This window comes from Odontomachus brunneus, unplaced genomic scaffold (genome assembly GCF_010583005.1).
Source record: "Odontomachus brunneus isolate Ranch 3 - 2012 unplaced genomic scaffold, Obru_v1 Obru_scaffold_040, whole genome shotgun sequence".
Classification (NCBI taxonomy): Eukaryota; Metazoa; Arthropoda; class Insecta; order Hymenoptera; family Formicidae; genus Odontomachus; species Odontomachus brunneus.
In genome coordinates this window covers 1777822-1796886 of record NW_022639490.1, presented here as the reverse complement: position 1 = coordinate 1796886, position 19065 = coordinate 1777822, and the positions used below count along the sequence as shown (strand labels likewise).

The 19065-nt window shown below is 34.6% G+C and overlaps 4 protein-coding genes across 14 annotated transcripts in view; 3 read left to right on the top strand and 1 right to left on the bottom strand.

The window, feature by feature from the left end:
• LOC116844272 (uncharacterized protein CG43867) overlaps positions 1–8863 on the top strand; it is a 24748-nt gene extending 15885 nt beyond the window's left edge. For 7 of the 11 annotated variants that reach the window (XM_032815581.1, XM_032815580.1, XM_032815582.1 and 4 more), the window contains 9 exons: positions 121–339; positions 3405–3697; positions 3904–4237; positions 4358–4597; positions 4725–4861; positions 4965–5094; positions 5939–6148; positions 6229–6364; positions 6462–8863. In XM_032815581.1, the coding sequence (XP_032671472.1) occupies positions 121–339; positions 3405–3697; positions 3904–4237; positions 4358–4597; positions 4725–4861; positions 4965–5094; positions 5939–6148; positions 6229–6364; positions 6462–6526 (1764 nt within the window). In that variant the 3' untranslated portion in view covers positions 6527–8863. The remainder of the gene's footprint in view (positions 1–120; positions 340–3404; positions 3698–3903; positions 4238–4357; positions 4598–4724; positions 4862–4964; positions 5095–5938; positions 6149–6228; positions 6365–6461) is intronic. The other 4 variants (XM_032815579.1, XM_032815577.1, XM_032815585.1 and 1 more) reach the window with 4 other exon arrangements.
• A 1721-nt stretch (positions 8864–10584) lies between these two features.
• On the bottom strand, positions 10585–12420 carry LOC116844278 (N-alpha-acetyltransferase 20). Its single transcript, XM_032815594.1, has 6 exons — positions 12096–12420; positions 12001–12025; positions 11530–11620; positions 11305–11434; positions 11040–11176; positions 10585–10940 (listed from the first exon to the last, which is right to left on the bottom strand). Exons 1-6 carry the CDS (start codon positions 12146–12148, stop codon positions 10855–10857), a joined length of 522 nt encoding a protein of 173 aa, XP_032671485.1. The 5' UTR covers positions 12149–12420; the 3' UTR covers positions 10585–10854.
• Positions 12421–12687: 267 nt separating this feature from the next.
• On the top strand, positions 12688–13737 carry LOC116844277 (Golgi SNAP receptor complex member 2). Its single transcript, XM_032815593.1, has 2 exons — positions 12688–12926; positions 13040–13737. The coding sequence occupies exons 1-2, from the start codon at positions 12787–12789 to the stop codon at positions 13536–13538; spliced, it is 639 nt and encodes a 212-aa protein (XP_032671484.1). The 5' UTR covers positions 12688–12786; the 3' UTR covers positions 13539–13737.
• A 1379-nt stretch (positions 13738–15116) lies between these two features.
• Positions 15117–18997, top strand: LOC116844273 (ESF1 homolog). The gene is made up of 7 exons (XM_032815587.1): positions 15117–16463; positions 16630–16808; positions 17017–17121; positions 17211–17411; positions 17520–17739; positions 17807–18594; positions 18792–18997. The coding sequence occupies exons 1-7, from the start codon at positions 15716–15718 to the stop codon at positions 18903–18905; spliced, it is 2355 nt and encodes a 784-aa protein (XP_032671478.1). The 5' UTR covers positions 15117–15715; the 3' UTR covers positions 18906–18997.
• Positions 18998–19065: the final 68 nt, after the last annotated feature.

Below are 19065 nucleotides of genomic sequence, written 5' to 3'. Positions count from 1 at the left end.
TTTTTTTTTTTTTTTTTTTTCTTTTGCTTTATTTTCACTCAGCGCAGAAAGAGAAAAGGGTGACTAGAAAGAAAACAAATCTAACTTGTAACTGAATCTTATACACTTCTGATCGTATAGGCTTGTCAGCTGTTTATGTCGGTGGCAGTAGAGCAAGCAGGTATCGACTACCATGTGGTTTTGGCACAGAACGCACTGCAACAGTGCCTAGACCAGCCTGAACTTCAATCTGAATTCATTTGCGCACTGGTAAAGCAGACAAGTCGTCACACGCAACACCGTTTGGGCGTACAGGTAAAAAAGGCCGCCAGACTTGTGTCACTGGGTACTGCGCGCGTTGTAAGTCCTGCTTATTGTTTAACAAAAACAACACTCAACATCCTGTACCATTTTTTTTAAAGTTATGAGCGATAGCAATATCATCATCGATCACGTTTGTCAGAATGGATTTGGATTTCATCTATCATATGCTCATCATTTAACTGGTTCCGGTATCATTTGATTCACTCGAACAATTTCCCATCCATTGCGGAAAATGGTACATTGGGTAATGCTTAGTCAAGTATTACGAATATTTTTATTGCGTATAATTTTTACTATAAATATAAATTTGAACATGGAACGTAACCAAGTAGTAATTTTGCGCAGCGCTAAGTGCCAATTAAGAATATTACATTTAATAAATACTACGCGATAATACTTGACCAAGTTCAGCGACTTTCAGTTTTAAGGAGATTGAAGCGCTACTCCCTAGTTAATCAGTATTTCAATAATAAAATCGTTTTAAATGACTAAAAAATAATTTTACAACAATATTAGTGAGACAAAATTCGCAAAAATCATAATGTGTAATCATTTTTTTTTTATTTTAAAAGTTATATATTTTAAAATGACAAAATAAGAGTTGTAAGACCGATTTGACGTCAATACTAATTATAAGAGATAGAAACATGAAATGCACTCATTGTTGTATTTCACAAATGGTCAGTTTCATTTAATTTGAATTGGAAATGCATAGATGTTATGTTAAAATGATTAATAAGCACATAGAAGTATATGGAAAGTACATGATACATATAGAAATGACATAAAGTTATTTAAGATGCAGCGTTAACTTATTATTTACGTGATGTTGACTAGGTCTGTTAACATTACAAATGTTCGAAAGCGCCAAATAAACTGATCAAATTTATTTATTTAACACTAAAGCATTTCAAGTGTCAATTGAACACGGTCTGTTATCATGTTTCAATTCATATATTGTCAATTTCACAAATATTCTTATCGAAATATATAAGCTTCTTTTCAATCTGACGATGAATTTATGTGATACTTCACTAAAACATGCTTAAATTTATTTTATCATTACTACAGTTTTCTAAATTTGTCTTATATACAAATATGTCAAAGAAATTTGTTGTATTATAGAGGTTTTGCGAAAAAGATTATTGAAAATTCTTACACATTATTAGTTTAATTAACTTTTGTATCATGTAAATATTATAAATTTATCTTATATTTCGTTAAAAACGCTCCAACCTCCTTAATAATCATTCACACATTTAATTCTCATTTGCCGCTTTAAGTGTGCTGTCTTTTAGGCTCTCACCACTTGAATCGCATGCGTTTACGATTCCGTTAAATATCACACATGACGTTAAGTTCCGTTTATTTTTTACTATATATTTTAATATTTACATCTCTCATACCCAATCAGAATTACCTTAACGCCCTTCATGTGAGCCGAACATATTTCGACGATGCCATAATATTGTAATTTAATGACATCCAATTGTATCACGTATATATTACGGGGAATAATTCGTTCTCTCTTTCTTCCTCTTATGAGATTATCTGTCAAAATACGTTCCGCGCCACACACACACTTGCAGAATGGTATGTTGGTGTACATGAGGACACACACAGAGAAACATATTTAGATTCTCTTTTTTTCTAATTTTGCGTAAGTTCCTTTTTTATGATATATAGCTGCAAGCAGTTACTTCGATATTCTCTGTTTGAATGCTGCTTAGAAACTTAGATTTTTATCATCGGAATCGATTGTTCTGACAAATAAAATCCTCCCTGTCCGCTCTATCTTTCCAGACGTCGCAAGTATCTAAAAATGCCTGAGAAATGTCTAAAACGTTGAAAACGTCTTTAGAGATATTTTGTCGGCAGTCTTTTGGATTTTTGGACACTGTTTGGATTTTATCCTTCTTTTCTTCCCGCCAAGTTTCGTCTCTTTTTCCTTATCCTCTGTCCTTTTAACCGTCTTCTTATTCCTTTTCCGCTTATTGAAAAAAACATTACAGTGCGTGGACATATCGAATTCCGAGTTTTATATTGCTATAGACGTAAATTTGCGAGAGAAAGAGCAAGCCTCGCTCGTCTCATGTAACGTCAACGAACGTAAACGCAACGCTTTTACAGCTGTACGGTAGATTTCACGCGGCCTCAGAGCCTTAAGAGCTTCTCTCATTCTCACATGTTTTGATTTATTCAATTTTTGAGGGTTTATACCGAGTACGCGTTTTTTATCCGATTAACACGTAGAATTGTGCGTGGAAATTTCGATTTCTCGTGCTTATTTACTAACCGAGCCACGATTAATTCGACTTATACATAATGGTTGCTATGAATAAAATGGGAACAGTATTACATTAAAAAGAAAGTAGTTGCGCCGTGAAAAGTCGACAAAATGAAAGAAATTAATAGGACTTTATTCTGCAAGATCGTGAATTTCTAATTTTTGAAATTAGAGAATCTTAAAAATATTTTGATTCTTTTTATATATATATATATATTGCTTTCTATTTATTATAATTCTTATTTAATGACATTAAGCAATTTAATGCTTTATAAAATTAATACATGTGACATAGTGACTTTCTCATTTTACTCAATTCAATTGTATCGCAACATTTTATCTCACAAGAGAGTTTGATCTTCTAAGAACTTGAGAAAATTGAATATATTAATTTTCTCTAATTAAGAAAATAAATGCATAGAAAAAATAAATAGTGCTAATATGTAATAGCAAAGAGAACAAGAAAAGAATTTGAATATTCTTAAGGTGTAATCATAAATTTCGAAGGATAGAAATAAGATCTGGCAGAATAAAAAGTCCCGTCGACTTCTTGATTTATTCATTTTTTCACAGACTGTAAATATCTAAAATGAGTAAAGAACTGAAGTAAAGTCGAAGATTATAAAGTAATAAAATCGATAAAGCAAAATAAAAGTAGTAAAAAAAAAGATGCTTTATTACTCGCTGTCGTTCACCAAGACGTTCACGCGAGCTGACGAGATCACGTCGTTACCTCGAACGAAAAGTAGTAAGCTAGGATTGGCTGAGTATAATATATACAGGGACGTAGTAGTATGCCAGCATACCATTGCAGCAGCTCCTCCTCTGCGCCACGCAATCGCTCTTCACCTGCGATACGCAAAGTCCCGCGGCAAATGGCAGCGGTGAAAATGCGGACGCGCAATCAACGGCCTCGACTTCTCACAGTCCTCCGCTCACGCAGGGCCACTCGACCTCCACTATCCTGGACTGCAAAACTAATCCCGCGCAGTACGTGCTTATCCAGGGATGGCAGCTCTTGGCGCTCGCCGTCTCTCTCTTTCTGCCAAGGAACAATCGGCTACTGTGGTACCTGAAGCTGCACCTGCAAAGGAACGCCGACAGCAAGTGAGTGATCTGACTCGAGCGAATCGATCATTGTATATTTCGCTGAGATTTCTCAGGCATTGTGTGTTTTCTGACCGCAGATTCGCCAATCCTTGTAAGCTTTCGCTTTAAAAACTCGACTTCTATTCTCACTTCTCTAATGATCGATTTGATCGCAAGTCTTCATCCTTGTCATGCTACATAATATCACGTTGTTACACCGACAGGACGGAATGTGGCAAGTACGCGGCTTACTGCGAGAGAGCCTTGGAGAGAACGTTGCAGAACGGCAGTAGAGAAGTGAAACCGTCGAGGATGGAAGTGCTGTCCATACTGATGAAGAATCCGTACCACCATTCTCTGCCGCATGCCATACCGGTGCATTTTCTCAACGGCATGTATCAAGTCGTAAGCTTCGACGGCAGCACCACGATAGAGGAGTTCTTGAACACCTTGAATCAAGAAATCGGTTGCAGAGACGTTCATCAGTCCGGCTTCACGCTATTCAGCGACGATCCAATTGAGAAGGATCTGGAACACTTCATCGATCTGCAGGCGAAGGTTCGTGTTGTCAGAAAGTAATATGATTGTGAATCACCATTATCTTTGCAAACTGTATTATTTTCAAACTTTAATGAACTCTGAGACCTATGACTCGAGTTTCTCGCGTATCAATTTCAGCTGTGCGATATTATCTCAAAGTGGGAGACCGCGTTACGAGAGAAGGGCTCGGGGAAATTTGAAAACACCAGAGTGATACAATTGACGTACAAGTCACGATGCTATTGGCGGCAGGCCGCTAAAATGGAAACGGACAAGGAGAGGCTCCTCTTGTGTTATCAAGTCAACCAGCAGGTTGTGCAAGGAAAATTTCCGTTAAATCGTGAACTCGCTTTCGAACTGGCGTCGTTAATGGCACAGGTGCGCTTGTGTGTGTGTGTGCATTGTCTGTTAACAACCTAAATCAGTATTCAAGATATCTCAAGCTGAATAGGCCATTCTGCGATATGCTTCGTCGCGTCGACTGTGCATTGCAATTGATTTTCAGATCGACTTTGGGGAATACAACAATGACAAGGCGCGCGGTAGCGGCCCTGGAAGTAATCCGCATCATCTCGTGCTGCAAGCTCTGGATAAATTCTATCCGATACGTTATCGGGCCAATATCACGGCCGATCAATTAAGGTGCGTGGATATATCATATATAAAATTTTCTTTTTATATCGCCCAGTGCATGTTATTGCGTATATTCGCTTTCACCCAACAACGCATAATTTTTCTCACTTAGGGAGTTGCAAGAGAAACTGCAGGAGAAGTGGATCGCATTGAAAGGACGTAGTGTACTGGATTGCGTTCGGATCTATCTTACGTGCACCAGAAAGTGGCCTTTCTTCGGAGCTACTCTGTATCAAGCAAAGGTATAAATGAAATTCGTGATAAAAGTTAAATTTAATTGCAATTAAGTTCAAATTGAGAAGATTTAAGTTTGATCGAGATTAAATTAAAAATAGAATTCAGTCTGAAGTTAACTGCAAACTAATTTAATTAAATCTAATTAAATTTAAATATGCAATTGAAATTATATGAATTCGGATAAAAAATTTAAATAAAATTAATTTCGGATTAAAAATTGAAATTTGATTTCGATACGTATGGGCGAAAAAAGGGGACAGGGTTTTATTTGAACCAATCAAATATCACAAGATGGTAAATAAATCTTATAAACAGAATCATTTTACATTCCGTTTATCCGCAGAGAGAGAGAGAGAGAGAGAGAGAGAGAGAGAGAGAGACTGATTACTTCTCATCTTATATGTGCATATAAGGTTATTACATGAGCAATTATATGTGACATTATATTAGTCAGAAAGTTCGATTTTTTAGTTTTAATTTGATATTATATTAATGCAAATATTTAATGCAAACAAATTATTCATCAACGAAGTGATCGTCGTTGTCTGTGATCCTTCGTCAATGTTCTAATAGTAGAAGATCATCAACATTCATTCCTACTCATGTTTACAATTGGTTACTCATGTAACCAATTGAAAACTGAGTTAAACTTCTTGATTTGTCTAACATATAATCTCGATTGAAACTCAAATTTCTTAAATCTATATTTGCTCGATGTTCCGTGTTTGATTGAATTCTGATGAATCTATGTTTTAGATTGCTTATTACATTTCCAAAAAAAAAGAAAAGAAACAATCTTTTCAATATCGTGATACTCTACATTGAAAATAACTTTGCCATTCCTTTCAGCTAAAACAAACCGATCCTGTCACCGTTTGGATAGCAGTTTCCGAGGACAGCGTGACATTGCTCGAATTGCAGACCATGGCGGTTATGTGCCGTTACAATTACGCGAACATCGTGACGTTCGGCGGTTGTTTGGACGATTTTATGCTCGTTGCTTGCCCGGACGAAGGTGCAGCCGAACAGAAACTGCTATTCGCACTTTCGAAACCCAAAGTAAGAGCAACCTTGTAGCCAACGATCTAGAAAAATATATTAATTTCAACCATTGTGCTTACGATTACGTAACTTTTTAGATCTTGGAAATAACACTATTAATCGCAGACTACATGAACGCGCTGGGCCATACTTTACCGGGCACACCTCAAATGAACACTCTAACGCGCAACGGATCGCACCGTTCCATTAAATCCACCCTGAGACCTGCGACTGGTTGGTGAAAGAAAAGAAATTTTTTCTCTTTTTTCAATAATAGGTGTACTTGGCAAAATTGTAAAACAGATTCTACCAAACTTTATTATGGTTGCAGGTTCAAGCTGTCTTCCAACTCAACCCGACATTTTGAAATCGACACCGGATCACCAAAGACCTTAAGTAGAAAGGCTGGCTCACATTAGTCCTCGAGAAGACGACGGCAAATGTATCTCTTGAATTCGCGCAAAGGTCTGACTGTGACGAGTATCTTCTCTTCTCGTCTGTATTATAGAAAAAGAGCAGCGTAAAAGTGCAGTATTAGTATCGTACACCGCGACGCCATCGTTTCTTTTTCGGTGTAAAAAGGAGCGCAATCGCGTGCGTTCGACTCATATTCACGTTTTGTCGTATATGCATGTAAATTAGTATCGACGCTTGTAAAACCATATCCGTGTAAATATTTAACGAGAGGAGCGAGCTAACCGCGAAAAAAGAATCGTGCAAAGCAAGAAATCCGGTGGTTTGAAAAGTAGTGACTGAGATGAATCGAGAATCGATCTGTTAACACTGCCTAATTAGTGTGTGCGCGATTAACACATCGAATAGTTTCATCACGCGGCTAAGTATCACGCTGACTTTTGCTACCGTATTTATATACTAAATTTAAAAAAGAAAAAGAAAAAAATAACGAAAAGAAAGGCGGATAAGATATTGCGTAAGAGTGATGTATTCACGTACCGTGTATATATTAACCAGAGTTATTAAGTGTTTAGGAGTTATATAAAAAAAAAAGCGACACAGCGATATGTTCCTCCCCGACTTCACCGAGTAAAATTGTTGCGACCTATGTGTATCGGCGAAGAAGGTTTACTTAGCAGCCAGAAAACGCATATGTGAGTGCCATCGCTGTCATGCAACGTGTAACGCGATTTTCTCCTTTTCAATTTCGTTCAACATCCTTTATTACGTTGCTGCTTCCAGCGGTATATTGATTTTAATGAAATTCGTGGTAAAAGTTAAATTTCATTACAATTGAGTTCAAATTGAGGAGATCTAAGTTTGATCGAGATTAGATTGAAATTAAAAATGGAATTCAATCTGTAATCAAGTGCAAACTAATTTAATTAAATCTAATTAAATTTAAATGCAATTGAAATTATATGAATCCGGACAAAAAATTTGAAGATTAAATGAAATTAATTCGAATTAAAAATTCAAATCTGACCTCGATACATATGGGCGAGAAAAGGGGACAGGGTTTTATTTGAACCAGTCAAATCACGAGATGGCAAATGAATCTTGTAAACGGAACCATTTTACATTCCGTTTACCCGCAGAGAGAGAGACTGATTACTTTCTTCTCATCTTATTCTCGAACGTCTGTTTCTTTACTTCTTACACGTGAGGCTACTCGCGAGAATATCGATTAACTAACAAACAAATATCCGATTATATTAACTTGGATAACAGCTAGTCTCGATATTTATTATTAAGGTACAAGTGATTGCGTTTCTTTTGTTTTTGTACAAGGACACGATGAAATAGATTGTAATAATGGGAACGTAATTTATTATTTAACAATTAGAGCATCGCGTTCCTGTGTGCGTAATACTCTGTGTGCAACATTGTGTATTAAAAGTACGCGACGTAAGCGGTTTATAGCGTTGTTTATTGTAAGGGAAGTTTTGTACTCGTTCGACGTATCCTACGTAACTAGCAAACGTCTTCCTTCTAGCGATTACGAAACGAGCGGGACTAAAGAAAGAAAAGAAAAATAAAGCAGGGCTTTCGTGCAATACGTACAAGACTTTGGGATGGTTTTGTAATTTCGCGACTACGATTGCGTCTGTATCCTTCGAAAGAGAGCGAGTGAAACTACAACCTCGAACGGGAAAATCAAAAACTCGAAGAACTTACAAAGGACATCCAAAAGTTCCCATCCTCGAGGATCTTTCGAGAACGTCTTCATTGTGTTCGCCAAAGGTCTGTTGTCTGAGAACGGACGGACTAAACGCGTATACCCGGCTTCATTTAGTGCATCTTCGAACGTTTGTACGAATAATTCGAACCTCAGACTACTGAGTGCAGTACAAAGATTATGCAAGAACGACATTTTGTCCCTAATTTTTTATAACATACGCGGTATATCGAGTGCTATTGCGCGGGTGACTAGCACCTTCTCCTCTCCCCTCCCCTCCCCCTGTATATCACGAGTCTCGGGCGCGTATGTAGTGGAAGAGATCGTACGTATACGTACATACTCATTCGTGTAAATATTCATATAAAAGACGGACGTTTGTGTTTCTGAAAAGTAGTAGAATCAAAATAGGCAGCTAGTAATTTATATCGATCGAGCTCTATCCGGATCGCATTCTATCGAGCCTATCTCTCATCTTACATTTATATTTATTATTTATTCATATGAGAAAAATGAGGTACGAGCGAGACCGACAAGTGAAAAACGTTGTGTACTATTGTACAGAAGAACAAATAAACTGCACATTAATACATAACGTACACACATCCGTATGTGAACTCATTCCACAAAATTATTTTAAATTCAATTTTTTAAACTTGAAGCATCGTGTCTATTAGTGTTTCTGACTAAAATGGGTTTGTATCGCTCCGGGAACTATCTAGACGAATATTTTAGTCGAAAATGCTATTAATGTATATTTCTAATGATTAAAATCATGTGTTGTGTGAAACTGTGACAAGCTCTGTAACACAGAATTAATAGATATAGGAATTTGATTTAATCGTTTAAGGGGTAAGGCTACTAGAATTTTCAAAAAATCGTTTTTTTTTTTACTTAAATGATGCTTTAAGAATGCTTATTTCTTAGAAATAAGGTACAAAAGGTCTATAACGAAAAAAAATTCTTAAGTGTCATTTTTGGAAGTTTAAAGCGTCGTACCTTTCGGTAAGATGTGAAACGTTTGCGAAGGGATCCTTCTGAGAATAATAAAGGGATTATTTACGCACAGTTAAGCTTGGGTAAGGTTTTCTTAGGTTCCTGGTGAACGTATAGATGGCACTAGTAGTATAAAAGAGCAAATGGTTAGTATAGCCGTTCAAACAATATAGTTTACACGACATTTTTGTCTCTTATATTTTCAGATACAAAATTTGAATATCGATCATACGCTTTAAAAAATTAGTGATTACTTGTACATTGAGTGGAACAGTACCGCAGAGTCGTAAAGGTATGAAAAGTACTAGTAGATATGAGAAAAGGTCGAAGATAGACAGGAGATCGTTAAATCGATTTGAAATGGAGGCTGCGCCGGAGAGTGTCGGTACTTCTGCTAAAAAACTAAAGAAATCTAAAGAATCATATGATGGAATCAAAGTGAATGAAACTTTTAGCTACCGTTTAATAAATTTTATTGCGGTTTTTACTGCCATTTCGGAATCTGTTGTGTGTAAAACGTGCCATTCTAAAGTGACATTCAGCGAAAACAGCAAACGAGGCTTGGGATTCAAAATCGTTCTTGTGAAAACTGCGGTGATATTTTCATTCCGAATTGTCCTTTTATCGATAATGCATATAAAATAAATCGTAGAATGATTTTTGCTATGCGATTGGGTGTTGGTCTTTATGGAATAGAAAAGCCTTCATGGATCTTCCTCAACCGATTTTTCATTCATTTTACGATAGACTCACGCATACACTTTCACGCGCAACTGAAATAGTTGCTAAAAAAAGTATGCTAATGGCAGCTCAAGAAGAAAAAGCTTTGTCTATAGAAAAAGGTCAAACAGATGGTTTAACAGTGTCAGTGGCAATGGATCGTGGAGAAAACGTGGCTTTTCATCACTGTTCGGTAACACTGGATTGGTAACATTAATTGGATGGTTCTCTGGAAAAGTAATTGACATTATTGTGAAGTCTAAGTATTTGAGCTGAAATTTGTAGCTTCTAAAATACATTTGTCAGCAAACTACGTACGGATTTTACGTTTCGTTGTAAACTTTTTTTTTATAAATAATTTTCTGCAAAGTTTTTCGTCAAAAAATGAAATTTTTTTTCAAATTTGTCATTTTTACAAAAAAAATTATTTTTTAATTTCCATACGTAGTTTGCTAGCTAATGACATAAAGAATTTTTAAAAAATTGGTTTTTTATTCTAGAGCAAAATTGGAGCAGATTTCGGTCCGGCCATGAGGCACTTTCCGAAACGAGTGGTCATCGTCGCCGAGCTCTGTCATTTTGTAATAAAAAAAATGCAAAAAAATTTGTAGCAAAAAATGTTTTTATATATTTCAAAGTATGTAGGATAAAGTACTTAAAAAGAATTTTTCTTTACTGTTTTTGTTTTCCCGTAAAAAATTATTAAAAATAGGCCTTTTTGGGGGGCTCTACAATGGCCTTACCCCTTAAACAATTCAATCAATTTTTTTTATTATTAAGAACAACTAAAAATTAAAAATCAGAATTAAATAATCAAGTAATGTAATTCAAGTAATGCATTTTGTGTATAATATATAGATATGATTAAAACTTTTCAGTCTACTTCTTCAGGTCTCACAGGATGTGTCAGTGGAATTACAGATTTCTTTTTCACGTCTTTTGACAATGCTTTCCTCATATCTAGAAATAAAATAATAACATGTTAATGTGGTGAAAAATATATTTAAACTCATGTTACATAATAAAAGATATATTTAAACTTCATAGAGACAAGCTCACCGTATGCATCTTCGTCAGGATCTCCATTGTAATATTCCAATACTGTCCTATAAACAATGTATCCTAATTGTTGGTACATCTTAATGGCTACTTTGTTACTGACTCTTACAAAAAGATCCACGAAATAGGCCTGTTTCCTGGTTTAAAAGATATAATAGCAATTGTTATCTATTCTTTTAAAATAGTATTTAACTATTTAATTCTAGCTAATAATAAAATAATATTAAGTTATTATTTTTACCTAAACAACAGATAAGTAACTCACTTTTCTGAAACTTCCTCAAGGAATTTCATCAACATTGCAGCGAGACCTAGTCTTCTATAATCAGGAGAAACTGTGAGAGCTGTCACATGGCCATGCCAGTTTTCTCCATGTCCTTCTGCCTTTCCCATGACTGTAAAAAGTTTTCAAGCAATGGCAATATTAATATCAAACTACAATGAGGAATTATACTTTATATATGCAATAGCATAATGGAATTGAACTTACTATAACCCATTATTTCACCACTTGGAGATTCAGCCACTTGGAAATACTCTGGCCAATGTGCAAGGTAATGCATATAAAATGAAAGTCCATACTAAATAGAAATGTAGAAAATGAAGGAATATACATTGAAAGCATTTAAAAAATAATTTTAACAGAAGTTTCTCTTATTTATATTGATTCTTTATCAATATCTTAGTTCTGAGAAGTTTTATTAAAACTAAAATCATTTTAATAATAAGATATCTTTCACAGTATCTAATTTATAAATATTAAAATATTCAAAAAAATATGCAAAGGTTTTCCATCCATTTAACAATTCTACTGCTAATCCAATACACTTAGAAAATCAAGTATATATATTATAGTTTACACAATCAAAATTATTCATATTATAATTAATGAATTAATGATATAATACATAATTAGTATATCATTAATAACTGTCAAATTATGAACTGAAGTAAAGGATACTGTTTCTGTGAGAGGATCCAGATTTCTGTGTGAAGAACAATAATAATTAAATTCTAGGTTATGACAAGAACAAACTGTCGCTGAAAATTACTTACACGTTGTTAAATTTAAATAAATCGTTGCACGTGAAAGGCCTGAGTGTCGTCATTCTCAAAGATTTATTAAAGACAGTTTATTTTATTCAACTTTTTGAATAATGTAATTACAGTGATCAAAACAAGAAAAGATCTTTATATTTAGCAGACCACATCTTCTCCCTCTTTATTGACTACGAGACACCGAATCCATATGGTCCAGGAGCTCGATTCTTGATGGTGTACGAATGAGACACGCATGCGAAAATCTACAGTATACGCAACGTGAACTATATATTGTCACATGCAAATGAGATACGCATGCGAAAATGTATAATTCACGTTACATATACTGTAGATTTTCGCATAAGTATCTCATTTGCACACACCGTCAAAAATCGGGCCTCAGGAGCCACAGATTCAAGGAAGAAAGGAAGGAAGGATTGGGTACTTTCTAGCTACGTTACATAAAATCAGTTTATTGGTCACATATTATCTAAAATGAAAATTGTAAGATAATATGCAACCAATAAACTGATCTTGTGTAACAGAGTATGTAGTTGGAAAATAGCCATTGTATGCCAACTATAGAGTTTTATATTTCATGGCTGGACACGTCATTGGTTATGATGTTAAATGGTGACATCTTATTACAAGTTTTTGCCGCATTGAGCGCCGATTGACACATACAAGTCTAAGTTTTGCAGAAAATATGGAATCATTGTACCATCAAACTAATAAATTAGTACAGGAAACGCAGCATCTTTTTTCGCAATTGGAGCGAAAATCATCCAACGCGGATTTACAAGAAGTAAAAGCGTCTATAGAGAACAAAATCAACCTTATCAACAGGTAGTCACAACCAGCAATACTGTTTGCATTGTTTTTTTATCGTTTGTGTATAATTGTATATTAAGAGAATATAATGTCGTACATTGAATTTACTTGCCATTGTTTCTTTTTAGTAATTGTGAACGATTGGATGTGCTGTGCCTGAAGGGACCTGTGTCCCAGAGACAAAATGCCAGAATGCGAGTGGACCAGCTAAAATATGACAGCCGTCACCTCAGCGCTGCTTTAAATTCATGGTACAATCGCGTGATAAGACAACAAAGAGAGGAGGCTGAAAGAGAGGCTTTACTAACAAGACAATTCACCTCCAACGATCATGTTGATATTCTAATAGATCATACTGTACAACACAATAACAATTTACACAATGCAGTTCATGGCATAGATGATTTGTTGCATCAGGGAGGCAGTGTTCTAGATAATCTAAGATCTCAGAGAATAACATTGAAAGGAGCACACAAACGCTTAATAGATATCGGCAACACCTTAGGTCTCTCTAATACCACTATGAGGCTAATAGAGCAAAGAGCTCGGCAGGATGGTTTTATTTTAATTGCTGGTATGACAGTTACATGTCTAATCATTATTTTGGTAATACTCTATCTTAGATGAGCACATTCCAAAAAGTTATAGGATATAATCTTGATAATTATGCACTATAATTATTAATTATAATTGTATTGTTTACATGTATACTTGCATTGATATTTTTCATTTATATAATTTACAGTTATTTTCATTGTTTACAAAGATACCACAAATTTTGTGATCTATTGATATAAAAGTTCATATATGTAAATATATACCAGAACATACATCTTATATTTATTTGCTATAATTTAGCCACATTTAGTTATAAAAGTTAGGAGTTTTTATTATGAAATAAGTTATTGTATATATAAATACATAGTATATGTTCCTACATTAGTAATCTTTTAACGTCTCAAGTTTGTTATTTTAATAAAAATTAATTTATGTTCTGAAAAAAAGGATACATAAATGCTAGTCATAATAATTGTAATATGTAAATGTATGATGTATAAATGTTAAAAGCATTCACGACATATTGCGGATTTATAGGAATCCTAGCAACAAATAATGAATTTTTATTGATCAACTATAAACTGTTTTTATTCGCACTTTCAAATTCTTAGAGTAAGTGCTGAACGATATTAAGTGCATTCAGCGATATTTAAACCCGTTATTTCTGTAAAATATTAGTCAATATAGATGCTACTTGTAGCCATCATTACTTCGATTCCTTATTAAGGAAAGTGGCAGCTCGTAGCAGAGACTTTGGTATTAATTTACAGAAATAACGTCAAAGGATCCATTACATGCCGCAAATGCTTTAAAGCGTTTAAAAAGAAGCCATATTTGGTCTATACTGTTCTTCAAAGTATTTATAGCGTCGGTCTAAAGGTCGTTCTACATTAGTTGCAAGCCGATCGCAAGCAGACGCAATTCTTATTGCGACAGCCAATCAGAAACATGAATGGTGCTATTGACGCTTCTAATTGGCTGTCGCGACAAGAGTTGCAATCGACTTGCAACTAATGTAGAACGATCTTTATAGATCGCGCCCCAAGAAGTACATTAAAGCCAACGAAACACGATGCTTGTTTTTAGGTACGATCCATTAGATGCTGCAATACCTGGAAGCGCGTTTAAACTAATCGTAGGTTTTCTTTAAGTGTTTGCAGCGTGTAAGTCCCGTTCCACAATAGGTGTAGTAAGTTTTAAGCCTTATGGCTCCTGCACAGGACGCGGTAATACTTGCCGCGCGGTGGAAGTTCACGCGAGCTAATTAATATGCTGTTTTCTGTAATAACCTTCTAGCTTTTACAGAAAAACAACATATTGATTGGCTGTCGCGCGAACTTCCACCGTGCGGCAAGTATTACCGCGTCCTGTGTGCAGAAGCCATTAGAGAACTTCTAGTAAAGAGAATAGCCAACTTTGTCATGTGACCAGCTACTCAGCTACTCTGCAATTGGCTGGCATAAACATGTACAGATTTGGACATTGCGACGCCGATGCAAAACCATATATACATATATATAAATATAAGCATTTGTTCTGCATTGGCGTCGCAATGTTCAAATCCGTATATATTTATGCCAGTCAATCAACTAGCCAAATTCGATGACCAAGTTCGATGGCTACGTGGTGATTCTCTTTACTTAAGGTTCTCTAGTCATACTGAACCTCAGTTCCGGCCTAATCGACATAATGTGTAGATATGCCTAAACAAGTTCGCACCTAATATTTTTATTTTAGAATTTGTATTTCGGTACCTTGGCAGAAAGGACTATTTGAGAAAATCTGCAAGCCAAGTAAAATATAAAGAAGAAAAAAAAGAAGAATACTAAAACGCAATGAACAATTTATGTTCAATCTCGATATTGGCACTTCTGATAGTTAGAATTTAATCGTTGGTTGGTTTAACCGTAGTTGGTAAAACCGGCCCCTAACCGCCGTTACGTTGAGACGTGACTGAAAGTTCAGGCCTCTGATTTTTGGAACGTTGCCTTGGAATCTGCCAAGACCTTATTCACTTATATCCCTTATAACTCATTCCTAGTACAAATGGTGTGAGGGCGAAAATCGTGAGATCGCCTAAACCAACAAGTGAACCTGACCTACCTAACATAACCCTAACCCAACTTTATTTCGAAACACGTGTGTAATACAATCTGTTGTGATTGTATATTAGTATTTTTGTTTCTAACATTGTGGAATTAAAGTTATTAGAGTTATAATTTTAACAGTAATTAATAGTAATAATAATGGATGAATTACTGAAGGATGCGCGTTTTGCGCATATTGCGAAAGATCCAAAATTTCGACGTATACCCAAAGCTGAGAGAAAAGTGAAAATTGATAAACGATTTCAAGGCATGTTTAAAGATAAAAAATTTACCGTGACGTATACTACTGATAAACGCGGTAGACCAGTCAATCAAACCACTACAGAGAATCTTAGAAAGTATTATGATCTATCTAGTAACGAAGAAGAAGAAGATTCAGATGAAAATACTTCTGTATTATCTGCAACTAAGAAAATTAAGAAAAAGGAGAGCACAAAGGATACTAGGAATAAAGAAATAAAGAATAAGAAGACAAAAACAAGAGATATAGATACAAACTCTTTAAAAAAGAAGAAGATAGCAAGGGAAACGGATACAAATTCTTTGAATAAAGAAAGTAAAGATGAGGGAAACAATGATAAATATTTTTCGAGTAATGAGAATTTGTTACAAATAGAACCAAAAGAAAAACATGATCAGCACTTTGATGATGAATCAGATGAATCCTCAAGTGAGGACAATGAGGATGAATGTATTCAGGAAGGATTTGCTGAGGTAAATTTAGATGAAAACGAAAAGCAGCTACATAAAAGAGAGAAAAACGAGAGTAGCAAACTTACAAAAGAAATTAAGAAAAAATTAAGAGATCTTAGCGTGAATTATGCTAGAGGTGAAGGTGTCTTATTGACCGATAGTTCTTCTTCTGAAGAATCATCTGAAGCTAGTGGTAATATTTTATCACATCTTAAAATATATATAAAATATAATAATATTTATAGATATTGCAATATATAAAGGATTATTATATATTTACATAAGTATGTGATGATGATACAAAGTTAGAATAATTGATGTTATTCAATTTTACTTTAATATTTCTTTTTTTTTTTTAGATGATGAGGAAGAGATTGAGCATAACTGGGGAGAACTAGATAAAGAAGCAGAAACAACAGATGACATTACTTATAGATTAGCCATTTGTAATATGAATTGGGATGTAATACGTGCTGTTGACTTAATGATTCTGTTAAATTCTTTTTTACCCAGCGGTGGACTTCTTCGTTCAATTACAGTAATAATATACAATATATAAATATAGCATAAGTCATAAAAATACAATATTATGAAATATTGATCATTAGTATTATAGTAACATATGAGACACAACTTTTATATATTTCTATTTCATAATTTACATTGACTAGTGAAATGTTTTCAACAAAAATATTATATTAACGTCCTATTTTTGCAATTTACTAATCATAATTTCTTAATTCTAGATTTATCCTTCAGAATATGGTCAGCAGCGAATGAAGGAAGAAGAAGTCAATGGGCCAATGGAATTAAAAAATAGTGACACTGACAATGATGATGAAAATGAAGATGTATGAAATTACAATCTCTTTTATTGTTTAGAAATTTAAGATGCAATTTATTTTATCAATAGTTTCATAATCGAATTTTCCTTTTTTAGAATGAGGAAGGTGCAAAATATCATATGGAGAAATTGAGGCAATACCAATTAAATCGATTAAAATATTATTATGCTGTTGCTGAATTTGATTCTGCTGAGACAGCAAATAAAGTATATACGGAGTGTGATGGTATTGAATATGAATCTACTGCAAATAGACTGGATCTCAGATTCATACCAGATGATATGATATTTGATCAAGTATGTTCCATATAAAATCTAAAATATAAAAACTTTTAGACGCCATTTTTGTTTAGATAATATTCTCTTAGAAATTCGCAAATTTCAACTATAAAATGCTTATTAAAGGAACCCAAAGATACATGTAATGAGATACCTGAACCTGCCAAATATCAGCCAAGGCAGTTTACGACAACAGCATTGCAACAAGTTAAAGTTGACTTAACGTGGGACGATGTAGATCCAGACAGACAAGAATTTATAGAGAAAGCAAATTCAGGAAAACTGGAAGACATTGACGAAAACGATTTGCATAAGTATTTGGCGAGTGGTAGTGAAGACGACTCAGGTATAACATTATTATGTCGTAATATTTATTGAATCTATACATTAATACGTTGTTTTTAATATTTCAGATGCAGAAGAGAAGAAAGGCAACGTAGATAAAGAAGTCGACAATAATTTAGATTCGAATGTGAAAAATGATCCAATTGAAAAATACAAAGCTTTGTTGAGATCTATTGAAGAAGAAGAAGAAGAAGAGATGAAAAAGAAGCAAGATGTTGAATTGGAAGTCACCTGGGATGTAGGTGTAAAGGAAAAGGTCGACAACTTAAAAGAAAAAATGAAAGGCAATGAGGAACTCACGCCTTTCGAGCAATATTTGGAAAAGCGCAAAGTTAAAAAGAAAGCTAAGAGAGAAGAAAAAAAACATAAAAAAGAAAGTCAAAATAACGATTTAGAAGATTCCTTGCCGTTTGATATGAATGATGAGTACTTGGCAGAGGAATTGAAAAACGGCAAATCGTTATCTCGTAAAAAAAAGAAGAGAGACGGAGAAAATGACGATGTATCGAACAATGAGGAAGATAATCAACGTGAAGCCGAATTAGAGTTGCTCCTGATGGATGAAAACGAAGACAATGGTAAGAAGCATTTTAACATGAAGGAAATCGAAGAAAATGCCGCTCTTTCCAAATCCAAGCGAAAACGTCTCAGCAAGAAGAAGAAAAATGCACAGGAGAAAATGGAGGAAGATACTTTCGAAGTCGATGTTAAAGATCCTCGCTTCGGCGCTTTGTTCACATCGCATCATTATAATATTGATCCTGCGGATTCGCATTACAGAAAAACGAAGGGTACGGATGCTTTAGTCAATGAAAAGCTGAAGAGAAGAGCTGATAACATGGCGCATGTAGAGGACGTAAGTAAAATAACTAATATTGCGTGCATTCAGTATTATAACTGTTACTCATTTGATCAAGATTTAAAAGTACAAACCAATTAGATCAAAAAGCTTGCTGAACGTTTGAATGAATGATATTAGTATTGAATGATATTAGTGCATTTTCCCCTTATTGTGTTTAAAAACCTTACGTTTTAAATATTTAAAAAATACAGGGTGAGCAGTTCAAGAAGCCAAGAACAAATGAGGAGCTACCAACGGAATTGCAAGCATTGGTTAAATCCGTGAAAAGAAAAACACAAAATATCACACGATCGATAAAACGGTAATTCAATTGTTCAGTTCCGCATTAGTTATAAACGATTATTATTGTTATCTATATTGTACATAATACCCGATATAATAATTACCCGAAAAAGAATCAGGAGTATCGAGATACTAGATAGTACACCGATCATGCCTAACGGTACTTCCACAGCAGCGCTTGAG

Coding starts and splice junctions, on each gene's coding strand:
- LOC116844278 (XM_032815594.1), bottom strand. CDS start 12,148: ATGACGACACTCAGGCCTTTCACGTGCAACGATTTATTTAAATTTAAC. Junction 11,621..12,000: donor TGGATCCTCTCACAGAAACA/GTATCCTTTACT, acceptor ATTTCTATTTAG/TATGGACTTTCATTTTATAT. Junction 11,177..11,304: donor CTTGAGGAAGTTTCAGAAAA/GTGAGTTACTTA, acceptor CTTTTAAACCAG/GAAACAGGCCTATTTCGTGG.
- LOC116844277 (XM_032815593.1), top strand. CDS start 12,787: ATGGAATCATTGTACCATCAAACTAATAAATTAGTACAGGAAACGCAG. Junction 12,927..13,039: donor AAAATCAACCTTATCAACAG/GTAGTCACAACC, acceptor GTTTCTTTTTAG/TAATTGTGAACGATTGGATG.
- LOC116844273 (XM_032815587.1), top strand. CDS start 15,716: ATGGATGAATTACTGAAGGATGCGCGTTTTGCGCATATTGCGAAAGAT. Junction 17,122..17,210: donor ATGATGATGAAAATGAAGAT/GTATGAAATTAC, acceptor TTCCTTTTTTAG/AATGAGGAAGGTGCAAAATA. Junction 17,740..17,806: donor TGGTAGTGAAGACGACTCAG/GTATAACATTAT, acceptor TTAATATTTCAG/ATGCAGAAGAGAAGAAAGGC.